The 14,396-nt window shown below is 48.5% G+C and overlaps 1 protein-coding gene across 2 annotated transcripts; it reads right to left on the bottom strand.

The window, feature by feature from the left end:
* Window positions 1–214: 214 nt before the first annotated feature.
* On the bottom strand, window positions 215–12,122 carry MFAP5 (microfibril associated protein 5). Of its 2 annotated transcripts, XM_054188405.1 has the most exons (9): window positions 11,597–12,110; window positions 11,134–11,196; window positions 8,327–8,374; window positions 7,140–7,175; window positions 5,484–5,519; window positions 4,654–4,689; window positions 3,831–3,918; window positions 3,339–3,412; window positions 215–2,756 (listed from the first exon to the last, which is right to left on the bottom strand). In XM_054188405.1, exons 2-9 carry the CDS (start codon window positions 11,192–11,194, stop codon window positions 2,635–2,637), a joined length of 501 nt encoding a protein of 166 aa, XP_054044380.1. In that variant the 5' UTR covers window positions 11,195–11,196; window positions 11,597–12,110; the 3' UTR covers window positions 215–2,634. The 2 variants fall into 2 exon arrangements, with proteins under 2 accessions (XP_054044380.1, XP_054044381.1); XM_054188406.1 differs by lacking the exons at window positions 4,654–4,689; window positions 5,484–5,519 and having other exon boundaries at window positions 11,597–12,122.
* Window positions 12,123–14,396: the final 2,274 nt, after the last annotated feature.

The raw sequence follows: 14,396 nt of genomic DNA, 5'->3' as shown, positions 1-14,396 counted from the left end.
CAACCATCCATGGAAAAAAAATGCTGGAGATGATTTTCTGTATCTCTAGAAAATATAATGACATCTCAGGAAGGGAGGGTGTCAGTGGAGGAGTGGGCTATCAGGCAGTAAAGAGGTCCAAAAAACCAGATTTGGGCTGGAGTGAAGTCTGCCGACCAATCTAGAGGAAATACAACTAGAGACAAATAAACCCAAACACATGAGTTGCCAAGAATAACAGGCAATAAATTTTCTTTTAATATTTTTGTGTGCATTATATGAACTCTAGCATTAAAACAGTGTTCTCCTGGAGAGGAGCACCTCTTCCTGTCCCTGCTGAAAGCAAGCAACAGAAAGGTTTCTAACCATTCCCCAAACTGCACGAACGTTAAATTTCTATATACTGTACAGTAGCTATGTTATACAGTTATATATCTATATCTATATCAGCTTACATTCAACTCTAAATACAGGGTGAAGACTTGGCCTAGTCCAATTTCCAAGAGCTCCCTCTAACATCTCATCTCCATCCTACCTTCCTCCACACAGGCAAATTCCACAGGCGTCCCACCATAGAAGTCAGTGGCTGACAGTAGCTTGAATGTCTTTGAGATCAAGCTCTCAGTGCCCTCCTCTCTACAGAAACGTGCATGCTCTCACTACAGAGAAATTCCTCCTCCATCCCTAGTCTCACGAGCATCAAGTACTCAAGAGGAACATCATCCTCTGTGTAGGGGTGCCATACCCCTACGTATAGGATGAAATTCCAGTCACTGCATAGCTTGGAATCCTTTCTTTTGTATACTGGATTAACACAGAGAGAGTTAGCCCATCTATGCCCAATTTTGACCTTACCTAGAACAAATCTGTATCTGCACAGGGGTGTCTTCCCCTACCCAGAGGATGTAACCAGCTTCTTGCTGCATGCAACAGAAATCCAGGTCCTGGGGAGACACTCTTACATTAATTGTTTTGCTCTTTTTTTTCGGAGACGTCTGCCTCTGTGCAGCAAACTGTCCCCTGTATTGTGTGACCTTGGCTGTGTGCAGCACACCAGTGCTCCTGCAAGGCTGAACGGTATTCAGTTCAGCAGCAGAGTATATTATGTGAGGGGGGTGAACGCCTACTCTAGCAAACTGGCTTTCTGTTAGTCGGGAACAACACTTAGACATCCTAGAGACAGGGTCTTTCTCATCCGCTGCAGTGAGCTAAGCTGCTCAGCTCGGGTGCCCCACAAATCATGCCGCTAAGAGTCACATAGAGTGATTAACGCACTTCAGACAGCTCTTCCCCACTTACCCTACCCAGTCTCACAGTGATAACTTCCCATATACCTGGAAATGTTTTCCCTATATCTGGAAAACAAAGTTCTTGAGCAAACTGCAGACATACAGTGCTACCAGAGTGAATTCTTTTCCCCAGGCTGGCCTGCCTCTGTGCTTATACTTGCAGATATTTCTACCTCCCCACCAGCACCTGGCTCTGTGCAGGTCAGCACAGCCAGAGAACCTGCAGGAAAACCCAGGGATCCCAATGATCCTTCTCCCACATCCCATTCCAATTTGTGACTCCTTTCTGCTTTGTGCAGGAGCACCCAGGTCAGGAGGTAGGAAGTCAAGTGGAGATATTGAAAGCAGGCTCAGCCAACTGGAGAGTTTGGAGGTAGCCAGACCAAGACAAGTCACCGGGACAAGCTAATTCATTGCAAGTTCCCAGTTCTGCAAGGACACACATGTTCTTCGTGGTCTCTCTTGGGCTCAGGACTGAAGGCAGCCATACTTCCTGCTCCCTGGAACCTGCCTGGAATGGGCATCAAGAGATTTCTTCAATAGGAAGGGAGGGACAGAACGGAAGACAGGAGAGGAGGGGAGAGGAAGAGGCAGAACTCTGTTCCAACATCATCTTCTTGAGAAAAATATAATGCCATATTAAATCCAGAATTCTTCCTTTCAGTAGCAGTTGTGTGTGAGGGAGGCAATGGGCTTGAGACAAAGAACTTCCCAGAGGCAGTTATAAATGATCTGCTGCCATACAGGGACAATGAGGTTTGCCTTGGGTTGAGGACAGCTCATCTCCCAGTTCTGTCGCTTCTCTGAGGCCAGCAGACACAGGAGGAGGCTGTGCTATCACACAGCAAACTCAGTGGCTCAGGAGGACTAGAGAGGCTCAGGCTGATGAACCATATCTGAGCTCATACTGATGCCATGCAAGAAACCTAGACCAGGAGTCCTAGGGCGCACAAAGGTTTGCACTCCTCCATGAAATGCAGCTCAGGCCATCTGTACCATTGGAGAGGACTACATCCTGTCCCCGTGCATGTTTCTCTGCAGGGGCAACACAAGAGAAGATGCAGTGCATTTATAAGGACCTCTGGGAAATGAGCAGTTCGTGGCCTGCCAAACAGAGTTTGAGAGAAAAGAGGGGAGCATCCCACATCCTCATCTTCTAAATCTGAAGATGACAACAGCCACCATGACAATCTAGCAGAGTGGGGACTCTGTGTACTGCAGCACCTGAAGAAGAGGATGTGGGGGAAGGTAGAGAAACAAGGAAACGGTGGGGAAATCACAAGCAAGAAGGACTTGTCTTGGGTTGTAGGTAGTGGATGATGATTTCTCTTCTCTCCCTTCCTTTTTCTCTCCTGCTGTTGGTAGCTCACAGAGCATCAGGCCTTTTGCGATGCTGGTCCAGAAGTTCTCTGCAAGGGAGATGCAGGGGTTGCCCAGATCGGCGGAGACGTCGAGAAGGAAGGCCAGCCAGCTGACGACAGATCTCATCTGAAGACACAGCAGACACACACGTGTTGACAGATAATCAAAGCTTCCTTCAAGTTCCTCACCACCAGAACAGTTAGAGGTACATCCTTCACTGCATTTACAGAAACTGTTGGAACTGCTGAATCCTCATATACATGAAGCAAGTGAACAAGTCCTTAGGCTTTTATTCATTTCCTTCTGGCTTTATTCATGCACAATACATATTAAAATCACTCATATTTTGCTGCAACACAGACCGCATAAGAAATCTAGACTAGATCCTGTTTCTGTTCACAAATTGAAATACTGAGAGTCACTCTTTAACCTCAAAGGAATGCTACTTTGAGTAAGGGTGTGTCTGCAGCTAGTAGAGCATGATCAAGATCGAGGAAGGCAGAGCTCTCATACTTCTTGCTACTATGATATCTACTTCCCAGTGCTTTTCATGGCACGCATACTGGATGCAAGGCTGCATCACATTACAGCTCCCTCAGGCCAAGTCCAGGGAAAGTACTACATATGGATCAGGGCTGGGTAATTAGATTGGAGACTCTACTAGATGGCCGCCGCTATTCTTCTAGGCTAGGCTGTGCTATCACTCACCTTGCATGACCTCATTCTCCTTGCAGACAATGCGAGAGCACACCTCCTTGTTTATTATGTACATGCGACGGACACTGAGGGATCACCAAGAGCACGTCAAGGACAGCAGAGAAAGGCACAGGGATCCAAAGAAACAAAAAAGGGACACAGGCAATAAACATGTATATTCATTGATGAGGAGGCAAATCCTCAATTTTTAGGATTGGTTAGTCTAGAACAAGGCTGTTGTCAATAGGAAAGTAATCTTTATTGCGACTTCATTAATAGCCAAATAGTTTAAATATGGCTTACAATATGGGGCGCAATACAGCTCCTTAGTGCTGCACAGGTAATAGTTACTGCGTTCTTTTAATTAATCACCCTAAGAGGACGCTGTGAGGATGGGATTCATCATAGGGGAACCTCTAGTCTTCAAAGGAAACAACTGTTGAACTGGACATGCCATTTCTGGAGAGTTTTTAGGGCTTTTCTTGGGGACTGCTGGTTTCTTACCTTGTAACACAGAGGTAGCTGATACACTGCTTCACTGGTTTGTGAACAGAGTACAGGCGTGTGCAAGGGAACTTTTCTTCACGACAATCTGGGAACACAGACACACACAGACACACACACAGAGGTGCAATCCAGCATCATTGGCAGGTGCATTTATTCCGGCACACATATAACTTCCTCACTAAGTACTGTCCTCCAGGCTTTTAGGGAAGGACCCTAGCCTCTATTTTCCGATTTCTTGTGAGAGATGAGAGATGGGGATGGTTTAGAGAAGAGGAAAATAAGGCAGACATTTCCAGTCCCCTTGCTTCTTAAGACAAAAGTAAGGGAAAGTTGAGTGAAGTGCAAAACAAGCCCACTGGGAATCCTCAACACAGAAGGCACATACTGTCAAGGGGACAGAGACAGGTAAACAAAACGTAAATTGTAGTCGCATGTTTAAGACACGTGTTTCTAATAGATCAGCAATCTCATAATTCAGGACACAAACCTGGTTCCTTCATTTTCTGAACAATGAACCCCATAGCTAAATATAGTGTGTTTCCTTCTGAAATGCCAGGTCTTGGCCACTGGAAATGACAGAATATTGACCCATCCTGTCTGGTCTGGTGATCTGCCAGTTCCTCCCCTTCTGGGTTTGCCACCCAGGGGAAGACTTCATCCTCCACTACGGTCATTCTCCAGTACTTCTAACTCAAGGAACAGGGTGAAGGGAATTTCCCAGGAGACAAAGCTCAGTTCTTGGCCAGCACCTGCCTGGAGAGGTAACAGGGTGGATGAAAGTGCATCTGGGAGGGGGTGCAGGCAGCAAACTCAAATGTACCTGATGAAGCTGTAGTAGTTTCACTGTCAGACTGAACTGGAAGACAGAGGGTAGCAAAGTTAGCGTGATTTACCATGATTCCTTCCTAGAAACCAGCTTACTCAAAACAAATGACTGGAAAACTCTTTCAAGAGCCCTCTGTTGTAACTTCTAATGTGGAAAAAGATATCACTGTTACTGACCTGAAACCGTAAGAGAACGTTCAAGTCCAATATGAATCTACGCAGTCAACAATGATAAAATCTTTCCAAGCTTTACCATAAAGCATTACCATTACTGTTCAAAATTACACTGTAAGGGCATCTCGACTTTCAAGAAATCTTGACGTTTAAAAGGTCAGGTAAACATAGTTAGTTGCTGTAAATGCTGTCCATCTAGACAAGAAGCGAAGGAGCCTGTGACTGCCTCCTCCTAAGCAACTTCCTAAGAAACAGCATCCTCAGACCACCGGTTCATGAATGTCCATGACAAGGCGTCAAAAGGACATTGGCTTGTTATTCCCTCTGATAAAGCAACCCACCTGTACCACAGCAAACCAGTACATTTTATTATTTACCCAGTGACCAACTGGAAAGAAACTCGGAGGACTGACTGCCAGGCGCAAGTTTTCATCAACTGTTATAGAGGACTTACACTTTCCTGATCACGTGCCATAGTGTCAGCCAGAAGCACAGACCAAACACTTGGGTGCAGAGAGAAGGAGTCTCTCGGGCATCGAGGCTGTGGCTAGGGGCAGCCAGGGAAGGCAGGATTCTGTGTGTGCAAGGGACTGGGCAAGGAGACAGAAGAGGGGCCCGCAACATTTGGCTGTGAACTGAGAATAAACTCACCAGGACTAAGCAGCACAGGTGGTGTGACAGCTGCAGCTGGAAAAAGAGAAGGTGTTCTGAAAGATCTTAATTTGAGTTTTCAGCCTCTTTCTCCCTCCCACAGTTCTGCTGATGGCTCACCACTCCTGACCAGTAGCCATGCCACATACGGCTCATAGACAACGCTGATCGTGTTGTTATCTGACTCATCAGAGTAACAGCAGGTTTTCCCTGCAAATATTTTGGGTGTCCTAGAGCTGATGGGACACTGTAGAGGGTCCCTCGGCACATCCTTTGTGAAGAGTTCCTTCTTGATCCCTCAACAATAAACATTTTGAAGCCAAAGTGCTGTAAAGGCTTCACATTTCGTCTTTCCAGGTTGAGATGTAGGTTAGCCACTGCCAGTTTGGTCTGGACACCAAGTCCTGTCTAACCTCCTACAGATTGCCAGGCCTCAGGCACTGAACACGAGACTGACACAGGTTGCTTTCACCTCCCATCCCCACAAGGAAGATCATACACCTTGCGTATACAATATTGTTGCTTCCACTTTTATCCTCCAGTGTTGTCCCATGACAGCTGGTCAACTTGACCCACAGTACTCTAGCCAGATGATGAGCAGACTCACAGGGCACAGACCATGGAACTGCTGTCCTGGAGAATGGGACACGCCTCAGATGAGCTCTCCTACACACACAGCATACTTCCTGGCAACCACCAAGCGCTGCTGCTTTTCCTTTGTCTGTTGAACTGTATCATCGACCAGATGTGTTCTCCTTCTCCCTGCCCTGCCTGGTCCCCCCTCACCTCAGAGGGATGTGTTTGAGAGACTGCCCCAGCAGAGAGAGACATCATTGCTGAGGCCAGAGGTGCCATATTCGAAACAGGACTCATACGGAAAAAGCGGGCAGGCTTCTTCTTGAGCCTCTGGGCCCCTCCTCCGTTCCCCATTGTGAGTCCAGCAGGATTAGCCTGTCTTGTAAATGCCTACACTCCCATCAGGTCTGTGTCCTACCCCTGGGGCTATCTCCACAGCAAGGCCTGGCTCTCTAAGGAGGCACACTGCATGCTACAAGTGATCATCTTCAAGTGTCCTCCATCTACTCTGTATTTCGCATACATTTTGCTGCCGCCCAGTGACAGAGCTGTGGGCACAGCAGGGAAGTACTAAAAGAACAATATTTCCACCTCCCCATCCCACCACTGCTCAGAGTTTGCTTTTGGCTCTTTTGCCACCTCTGTCACCTGAGCACCCAAGCACAGCCGCTAGCTGTCAGCAGACACGCACACAGCCTGTGTCCCAGTGCTGCCTCGCTAACTGGTGAACTTGGCCAATTTCTTTCCCTTGCCATTTAGTCTCTTCCTTACTGCAAGCCCAGGCTTGCATGAGCTTCAGATTTCATGGCTTCCTGCAGCGCAAACAACTTCAGAGAGCCCTGGTACACCAGGTGAGATGGGCATTTCCTTGGAGAACAGGCCATTAAGCCACCCTAAGTTCATCTCCTGGCACAGACCACAGAAAGGACTCCCAGATAAACCCTGGAAGGGCACTGCTAAATGTCAAAAGTGGGGAAGAGGAGTTTCTGAGCATAATGGATAATTTCTAGGGCTATGTATGTAGGAGTAAAGGGGAAAAGGGGAAAAGAAGCCTGAAGATGCCAAAAGATAGGAGCTTACCAGAGGTGCTGATAAGAGAGTCGGTGCTAACTTCACCTGGAAAAGAGATAATGTCCTTGAGAGAGCTTGTCTTTGCTTTGTGGTCTCCTGCATAGCTAGCCATAGCAAGCTTGAATTACCTTGGCCACCATGGTAGGCTCTTACCTTGGCCACCATGGTAGGCTCAGGAGTCCAATCCAGCAAATACAGAACAAACACAGTACCCCCATCCCACCTGTATCCATCCCCTTTTTCAGTGTCTGGCCCGGGACTGGATTTCTTAGTGCACACACTGCACCAACCCTTACTGAACTCTGGATTCATATTCTGACTTCTCAGATATGGCCACTATGGGCATCTTGATGGGAAAGACAGACATCTGAAACAAGGACGCTGATAGTTCTTGCAGCAGTAGGACAAAAAGCTGAGGCACCCACTGCAGAGAAGGAGGGAAGCAACTCCAGAACCTAGGAGGCCTGACTGCGGAAATTCATCAGCAGATGAGTTTCTTCGAAAAGCAACCGATGGTAAAGCTGGGGTAGGTGCGATGGAGAGATAAAGTGTGAAGGAAAGGGAAGCTTGGCGGACACATTTTGGAACGGCTTCTGAATAGTTTTCCAGGAAACCCCAGGTAATCCACATGGCAGGATCATAGCAGGGGCTTCAGTCTGAAGAAAAGGCAGACCCTTGTGGTTCTGCTGGGTGCTGAAGCATGATGCAAGCATATGTTCATTTTATCTTATCACGTCACAGAAATGGAAAAAGGTCCAGAGGGATAAAGCAATTCACCCCCAACAACATCGCCAGGATGAAGACCAGTCAATATCCTTTCTCAATGGCCTCACTGCTACAGCATCATGCCACCTGTGCACCCTTTTTCTTGGGATTTTCCTGAGCAGTGGTAAAAAGTTCCCTGAGCATCTCATGGCTGAAGAGTTATCAGGTCTCCTGGATCTCCCACAACCCTTGACTGAGAATATAACTTCATGCGCTTCAGCTAAGTATTCACCAGGGAATTATTTGTAAAGAACACACAACACTTAGCAGGTTGTCTTGGAGGGCTTGTTTAATCTTCACTGCAAGGCAAGCTCATAATGTCAGAGGCAAGGAAATGAAGAAGGTCATTTACAATTAATCAGGCTCTAAGTACAAAGGACAACTGTGTCACATGAGCAGTCTTTAGCACATAACATGCCTGTAATACTTACCAGTTGCACTTTCCAGTTCTTGCCCATTGACCATCCATGGAAACCAGTCTGCAAAAGAAGAGAGGGGAGTGAAGAAAGGACAGAGAGAAGGATTTCTATAGTTTGCAGGCTTTGTGAAATGTTTTTTTGAGATGATGTCCAAGAGACACCACTGCCCTCTGCTGAAGAGAGAAAATATCTCCCTTCTGCCTCAGCCTCCACTCGGGCTGGGTTTGTTCTTCAAAGACTTGTGGATACAGTGGGTCCTGATCCTGTCCCTGCTGCTTCACCAGGGTCAAAGGCTAGGCACAGGGACAAGACAGTAAATACCTCCAGATCTGCTACGGGACTTTGCATTTCTGGCACCCCATTTGATGCATTTTGAAAACAAATTGCACATTGCGTCCCTGCTTGGGAGGTTGGTCAAAATCCCTATCTCCATTTTATAAAAGACAAAGCTGAGTCATGGAAACTATTTGCTTGGGGCCACAGATTGAGTCATTGGCACAGTAAGAAACAGACTGCAGGTCTTGTAACTCCTTAGGCAAATAATTATCTGGTCCATCATCCTGCCTGGGTATGGAGCACAAAGCAGATGATCTTTCCCCTCGCAGCCCCTGGGTGCTCTGGAGAGGGAGAACGACGAAGGCTTGGCTGTGCATGCTGTGTGGAAGACGAGAAACTGAAACTGAGCTAGACTGTTCGTCTGTCCAAATATAAAGGGTGAGAGAGCTGCTTCCTACAGCAGCCAAAAATAGGAAAATATTTCCTGCTAGCCACAGAGGAGGGAAATGTCTGCATAACTGGGGTGGGATGAAGGAAGGAGTTGGCAGGAAAAACCCAGTGATCTGGGGCACTGCAGGGATGTGTGCAGGACCAGCCCAAAAACCAGTACACCCTGCTACGTCTGATGAACTCAGCCTTTAGCTTTCTGTTCTTAATGGAAGTGCGCTGCATGGGTAAAACCCATCAGGTCTGCAGCTTTTGTCTTAGCTCTTCCCCATTCCAAGAGCAGTTACTTGCAGGCTGCAGAGGGACCCTTGGGAACCCAATGTAATCCTGCTCTGCAGCATTACGGGAGTCGCTGGACCCTGCTATTCCCTTCCCCACCCAGCTGCCAGCAAGGGCTCAGCTGCTGGCGACTGACCCAGGGACAGCCAGACATGTATAATAACTTAAGTGCACGACGTAGTGCAGCCCAAAACTTTCCCTGTTCTGGCTAATCTCTTAACTAGAAGAAAAAGATTATATCGAACACTTTCTCATTTGTTTCTGATACAAATGGAAGGACACAAATTCTGAAACCACTGCAGATGCCAGCAGTGCTGGATTTGAAACAGGAGTCATACAAGAAAAGGGGTGAGGCTCCCCCCTTTTTTTGTAACATTGAAAAGTCGGCTCTTACTAGCTTTTTTTTTTTCCTTCCTAGGAGATAACTAGAAACCTGGTCCAATTCTAAAACAACAGGACACAAGTGAAGTGAAACTTCTGTATATGAGGAGAGGAGACAAAAGACGTGGCTTTGTTATCAGATTTTCAAACACGTCAATTTATATTTGCTCAGGTACCCAGTTCATATGCCTTATAAATGCCTAGACTTTATTGCCCAAGTTGCAATAAATTCATCCTTGAGGTCTGAGAAAACTGCAACCCTAATTCACCAAACCTGTAGCTCACCGAAAAACAAAAGAGGCAATGACAGACCAGCTGGTGGTTCCTGTATTTTTCCAAGTTAAAACAAACAAAACCAACAGAAATGCTAAAATAAAATACACAAAAGTAAGAAATCTTCCTTTCAGGCCTCCTTCACACATCATAAAAGCCACAGCCTTCTTTTTCTGCATCTAACTTTGCGGGCCACCTACAAGCTCATCTCCTGGATGCCTTACTTTCCTGGTTCACAGTCATAAATATGACACCTTTGCAGGAAAAGTTCTACTGGGAGCAGAATCCGGCTTCAGCATGAGGGGAGGACCGAGGAGAGCTGATGAGGATGACCTAATGTGAATGGGATAGGTGCAGTCATCTGTCTCCTACGTACGGTCTTCCCTGGGCGAAGCTTTTTCCATTCACTGGAATTAATCATCTTTTGCTTTCTGTCCTGAATCTTCTGACTATAAAGTCTGATGCCGCCCTCTTGGTTTGGGGTTTTTGGGTTTTTTTTTGCTTTTTTTAACAAATTTGATCCCACCCGAATTTTTTGCCAAAGTAACCCAAAGCAAAAAAAGAAGTGGAGTAACAAAACAGAACAACAACAAGAGGAACAAAAGCAGAGAGTGGTCTGAACTATGGAAGTTAGGTTTCTCAAAACAGCTGTACAAAAAAGTGCAAAACCTCCTAGTAATCGAGTGGCCTAAAATGGGGCCATTCCAGCAGGAACCGCTAATGAGCGGTTGCTAGTAACCATTGCTAGTAAGCAAATATTTCACAGCTATGACAGAACAAGTTTTGTGGAGCGCTGGGAAATGCTCTGCAGATCATGCAAACCCAAGTGGTACAGCAGTCTATAGTAGGCACAAAGCACAGCTAACCCTCTTTCTCAACCCGACCTGTTTTGCTTACCCAAATAACCCTGTGGCTGTGGACCTCTGTCTCCTGCGACTCCCAGTACTTACTGGAAAGGGGAAACGTATGGGAACCAGTCCCAAGTTCCTGAATTTTTCCTTATAATCCTATATTCACCTTGCCTTTCCTGTTCGGTCTTTCCCCCTTCACCGTCCATCTACATGTCCCTGTCTTTCTCCTTAGGTCATTGCATGTTAGTCTGCGTAGGAAACTCTGTGGGGCCGGGGTGGAGAATAAATCCTCCCCCTGGCACAAGGACTCACCAGCTGGGGACAAGAAGAGTGCTAAGAGACACAACAGTATACAGGCTCCAGAGGTCTTCATCCCTGTGGAGTGGAGGAGAGAAGATTCAGAGGAAAGCCAAGGCAGGAACAGGGATACCCTCCCCTATAGCATGGAAACTCTTCACTTGCTGCCTCCATTTCCCTCTCAAGACCATTTGGTTTTCCCAGCCTCCCTCCCACCTGTCTCCCTCCTCATCTGGCCAGTTTTCCAGGTGTTTCTGAAACATTTTGGACTGAACGTATAACTCCATCTGCTTTCTTTCTCTTTCCACGTCCTCGCTCCTGTCTCCATCTCCTTTCTTATCCAGGCGGCTAAGCCCCCCTCCACACGTACACCGAGCGCGCAAATGAAAGTTTCTCCTTCTTATCTCCCTCTACTGTCTTCTACTTTTAAATTATCTTGAGAAGCTGTGAGAGAAGAGATAGGGTCCCCATCACTTACTGCAGCCCTCGGTCTCCGCTCCCTTCAGCAGCAGACGCTCTGTCTTTCCCCTTCAGCGGTCCCCCCCCACTTTGGCTATTGGATAAATCACATGCAGCCACACCCAGAACACGTTCTACTTTTGGTTGTCTTCAAAATATGATTTTGGGGGAAAAAAAAAAAGAAAGAAAAAAAGAAAGAAAGAAAGAAAAAAAAAAAAAAAGAGACGCCAGCGAGATGGTGGGACGGGGTGTCATCATGCATCTGGAATGAGGGGGGGAGCGAGGAGCAGCAGCCCACACCCTCATTCCAGAGTTTATTATCCTCCGAAGGGAGCCCGCTCCTCCCATTCCCCCAGGATGGCCCAGCACCAGGGACGGATTATTGTGTCTACGTTACACATTCGCGTCCGTTTCGCGTTGCCTTCCGACGCGGTCCCGCGGCCCCTTCGCACGCCGATAATTCTACCCTTGTTTCCCCGCTCGGCCGCCGCCTCTTTCCCGCCCCAGCCCTTTCTTTGCTCCCCTCCTCTCGCTCTTTTCCCACATGGACCCCGCAGAGCCCCCACCCCTGTTTTGCCTAAACGACGTGCCGGGACGGACTCCCGCCTCCCCCCGGTGCTCCCCCGGGCTGTCCCGCTCCGGACCCCCGGCCCCGGGCGGCTGCCGGGGCCGAGCGCGGGGAGGGGGGGGGACGGGCAGCGGCGGCCGGGAGGAACGGGGGGGCGGGAGGGGGCGCACAGCGCCGGGGAGGCACCGGAGCCCCCGCCGGGCGCGGGCAGATGGCGGGCTGGCAGGCAGCCAATCGGCTGTCAGCAACAGTGATGACATCACCCTGCTGCCCGCGCCGGCGCTGGGGGCGCGGCACTCCCCGAGGGAATGGGAATGGGGTTGGGATGGGATGGGGATGGGGATGGGGTGGGATGGGAATGGGAATGGGGATGGGGATGGGGATGGGGATGGGGATAGGGATGGGATGGGGATGGGGATGGGGATGGGGAGGGAATGGGGATGGGATGGGGATGGGGTGGGAATGGGGATGGGATGGGGTGGGAATGGGGATGGGATGGGATGGGAATGGGGATGGGATAGGATGGGATGGGATGGGATAGGGATGGGATGGGATGGGGATGGGATGGGATGGGATGGGATGGGGATGGGATGGGATGGGATTGGGGACGGGGATGGCATGGGGATGGGATTGGGCCCACTCCAGGACTGGGCTCATGTGCAGGGGAGATGGGGAACGGCCGTTGCCATTCTGGGCAGTCTGAGAAAGGTGGGGAATACAGAAAACGTGCAAAAAAAAAAAGGCGGGGGGGAAGGGAAAAAAAAGGAAAAAAGTAGGAAAATTGGAGAGACATACACAGAGAAAGGAAGAGGAAGAATGAGATCTGCCCCTCACTGTGCCATCCTTCAGACTCCCTTGCACCGCTTTGCTTCCAAGCACGCTGTGTTTTATGAATCAGCTCCACTGGAATTGCTGTTCTGCCCTAGAGCTCCCCTAGAGCCCCTGCTCTCCTCCAACAGCCCCGGGACCCCCCATCTCCTGTTGCTCTCTCAGAGACTTCTCTTCCCTTTGCTGCTCCTGGAATTACCCCTCTGGGTCTGAGGAGGCACAGGCTGGATGGCACCCCTTGTATGAGCTTCAAGACACACTCTCAGTCCTGAAGCCAAGAGTGTGGAAGCAGAAAACTAGGAAATGACCCCAACCCCCTCCCTCACACAGCAATGAAAGACAGAAACCTTGTAGGGGAAAGCCGTGTCCCCTAAGGCTTATCCTAGTAGCTAGGTAACCCTTGTTTGTTCTCAACAAATTGCAGACTGGGAATAAAACCCTCTAATGCCTTGTGCACAGTTACTAAGGAAATCCTCACTATGTCCCGGCTGCCACAAGAGACCCAGAAGAATGCTGCCCACATGTGACACAACTGAAGCCATCGCGTCTTACTTACTTAATAGTGGCTGAGCATCGGTTGTGGCAGTGCTCAAGACAAAAGATAGAACAACTGCTGCTTCTTATTTCTGGTCCTCCCAAGACTCACAGGGGAAGCACCAGTGGTGGGCAGGACCTGAGGATGGGTAGAAGGGATGGGGAAAGGTAGGCATTTCCCTGCTCACCAGGGCAGCCTTCTGGGCCGAAGCACCATCACTCTGTTTCACTGGAGCAGGACATCACCACTCACACTTTCAGGGACTGGCTAAAACTCAGTCCACCAGAGATGCTCAAAAGGTGATTAAACCACCAAAAGAAAGTGATGGAAGTTAAAACCGCACCCCAGTTTGAGGAATCCTCTCAGCTCCTTGGCTTTTTCTGGAAGTCCATACAGCAGTACGTTTGGGCTACACCTTTCCACACGGTTTGGTTTGGGTTTTGTTTTTCTCTGTGCCTCCGTGTTGTCATTCAAGCCTTTGTTGCTGCTTAACTGGATAACTAAAATATCTTGAAGACCTCTTGAGTTCTGAACACATTTATTTGGAAAGTTTCATTGATGCCGTACGTTTTGGCAAGGTGTTGATGTACCACCATCTCCCACAGGGTGCAGAATTCACCTGTAGTCCTGGGCAAGGTCTCTTCTGATTGCTTTTGAGCTTTAAATCCTTTTTTCAAACCGGCAGTCTGTGTCTCAGTGTGGGTAGAGCACTTATGCTAGCAGCACCCCTCCGTTTGGAGAGCTTGGTGCGGATGGTGGTGGTGGTGGTGGTGGTGGTGGGGATGCTCCTGGTGGTGGAATCGATGGCTGGGAAGCAGTTCAGTGTTTTATACACCAGGCAAACTGCAGTGGGTTAACTGCAGGTATCCTGCTGCTCTTGCTCGCTGT

Source organism: Rissa tridactyla, chromosome 1, assembly GCF_028500815.1.
Source record: "Rissa tridactyla isolate bRisTri1 chromosome 1, bRisTri1.patW.cur.20221130, whole genome shotgun sequence".
NCBI classification, from domain to species: Eukaryota; Metazoa; Chordata; class Aves; order Charadriiformes; family Laridae; genus Rissa; species Rissa tridactyla.
This window is presented reverse-complemented; position numbering and strand designations above follow the sequence as displayed.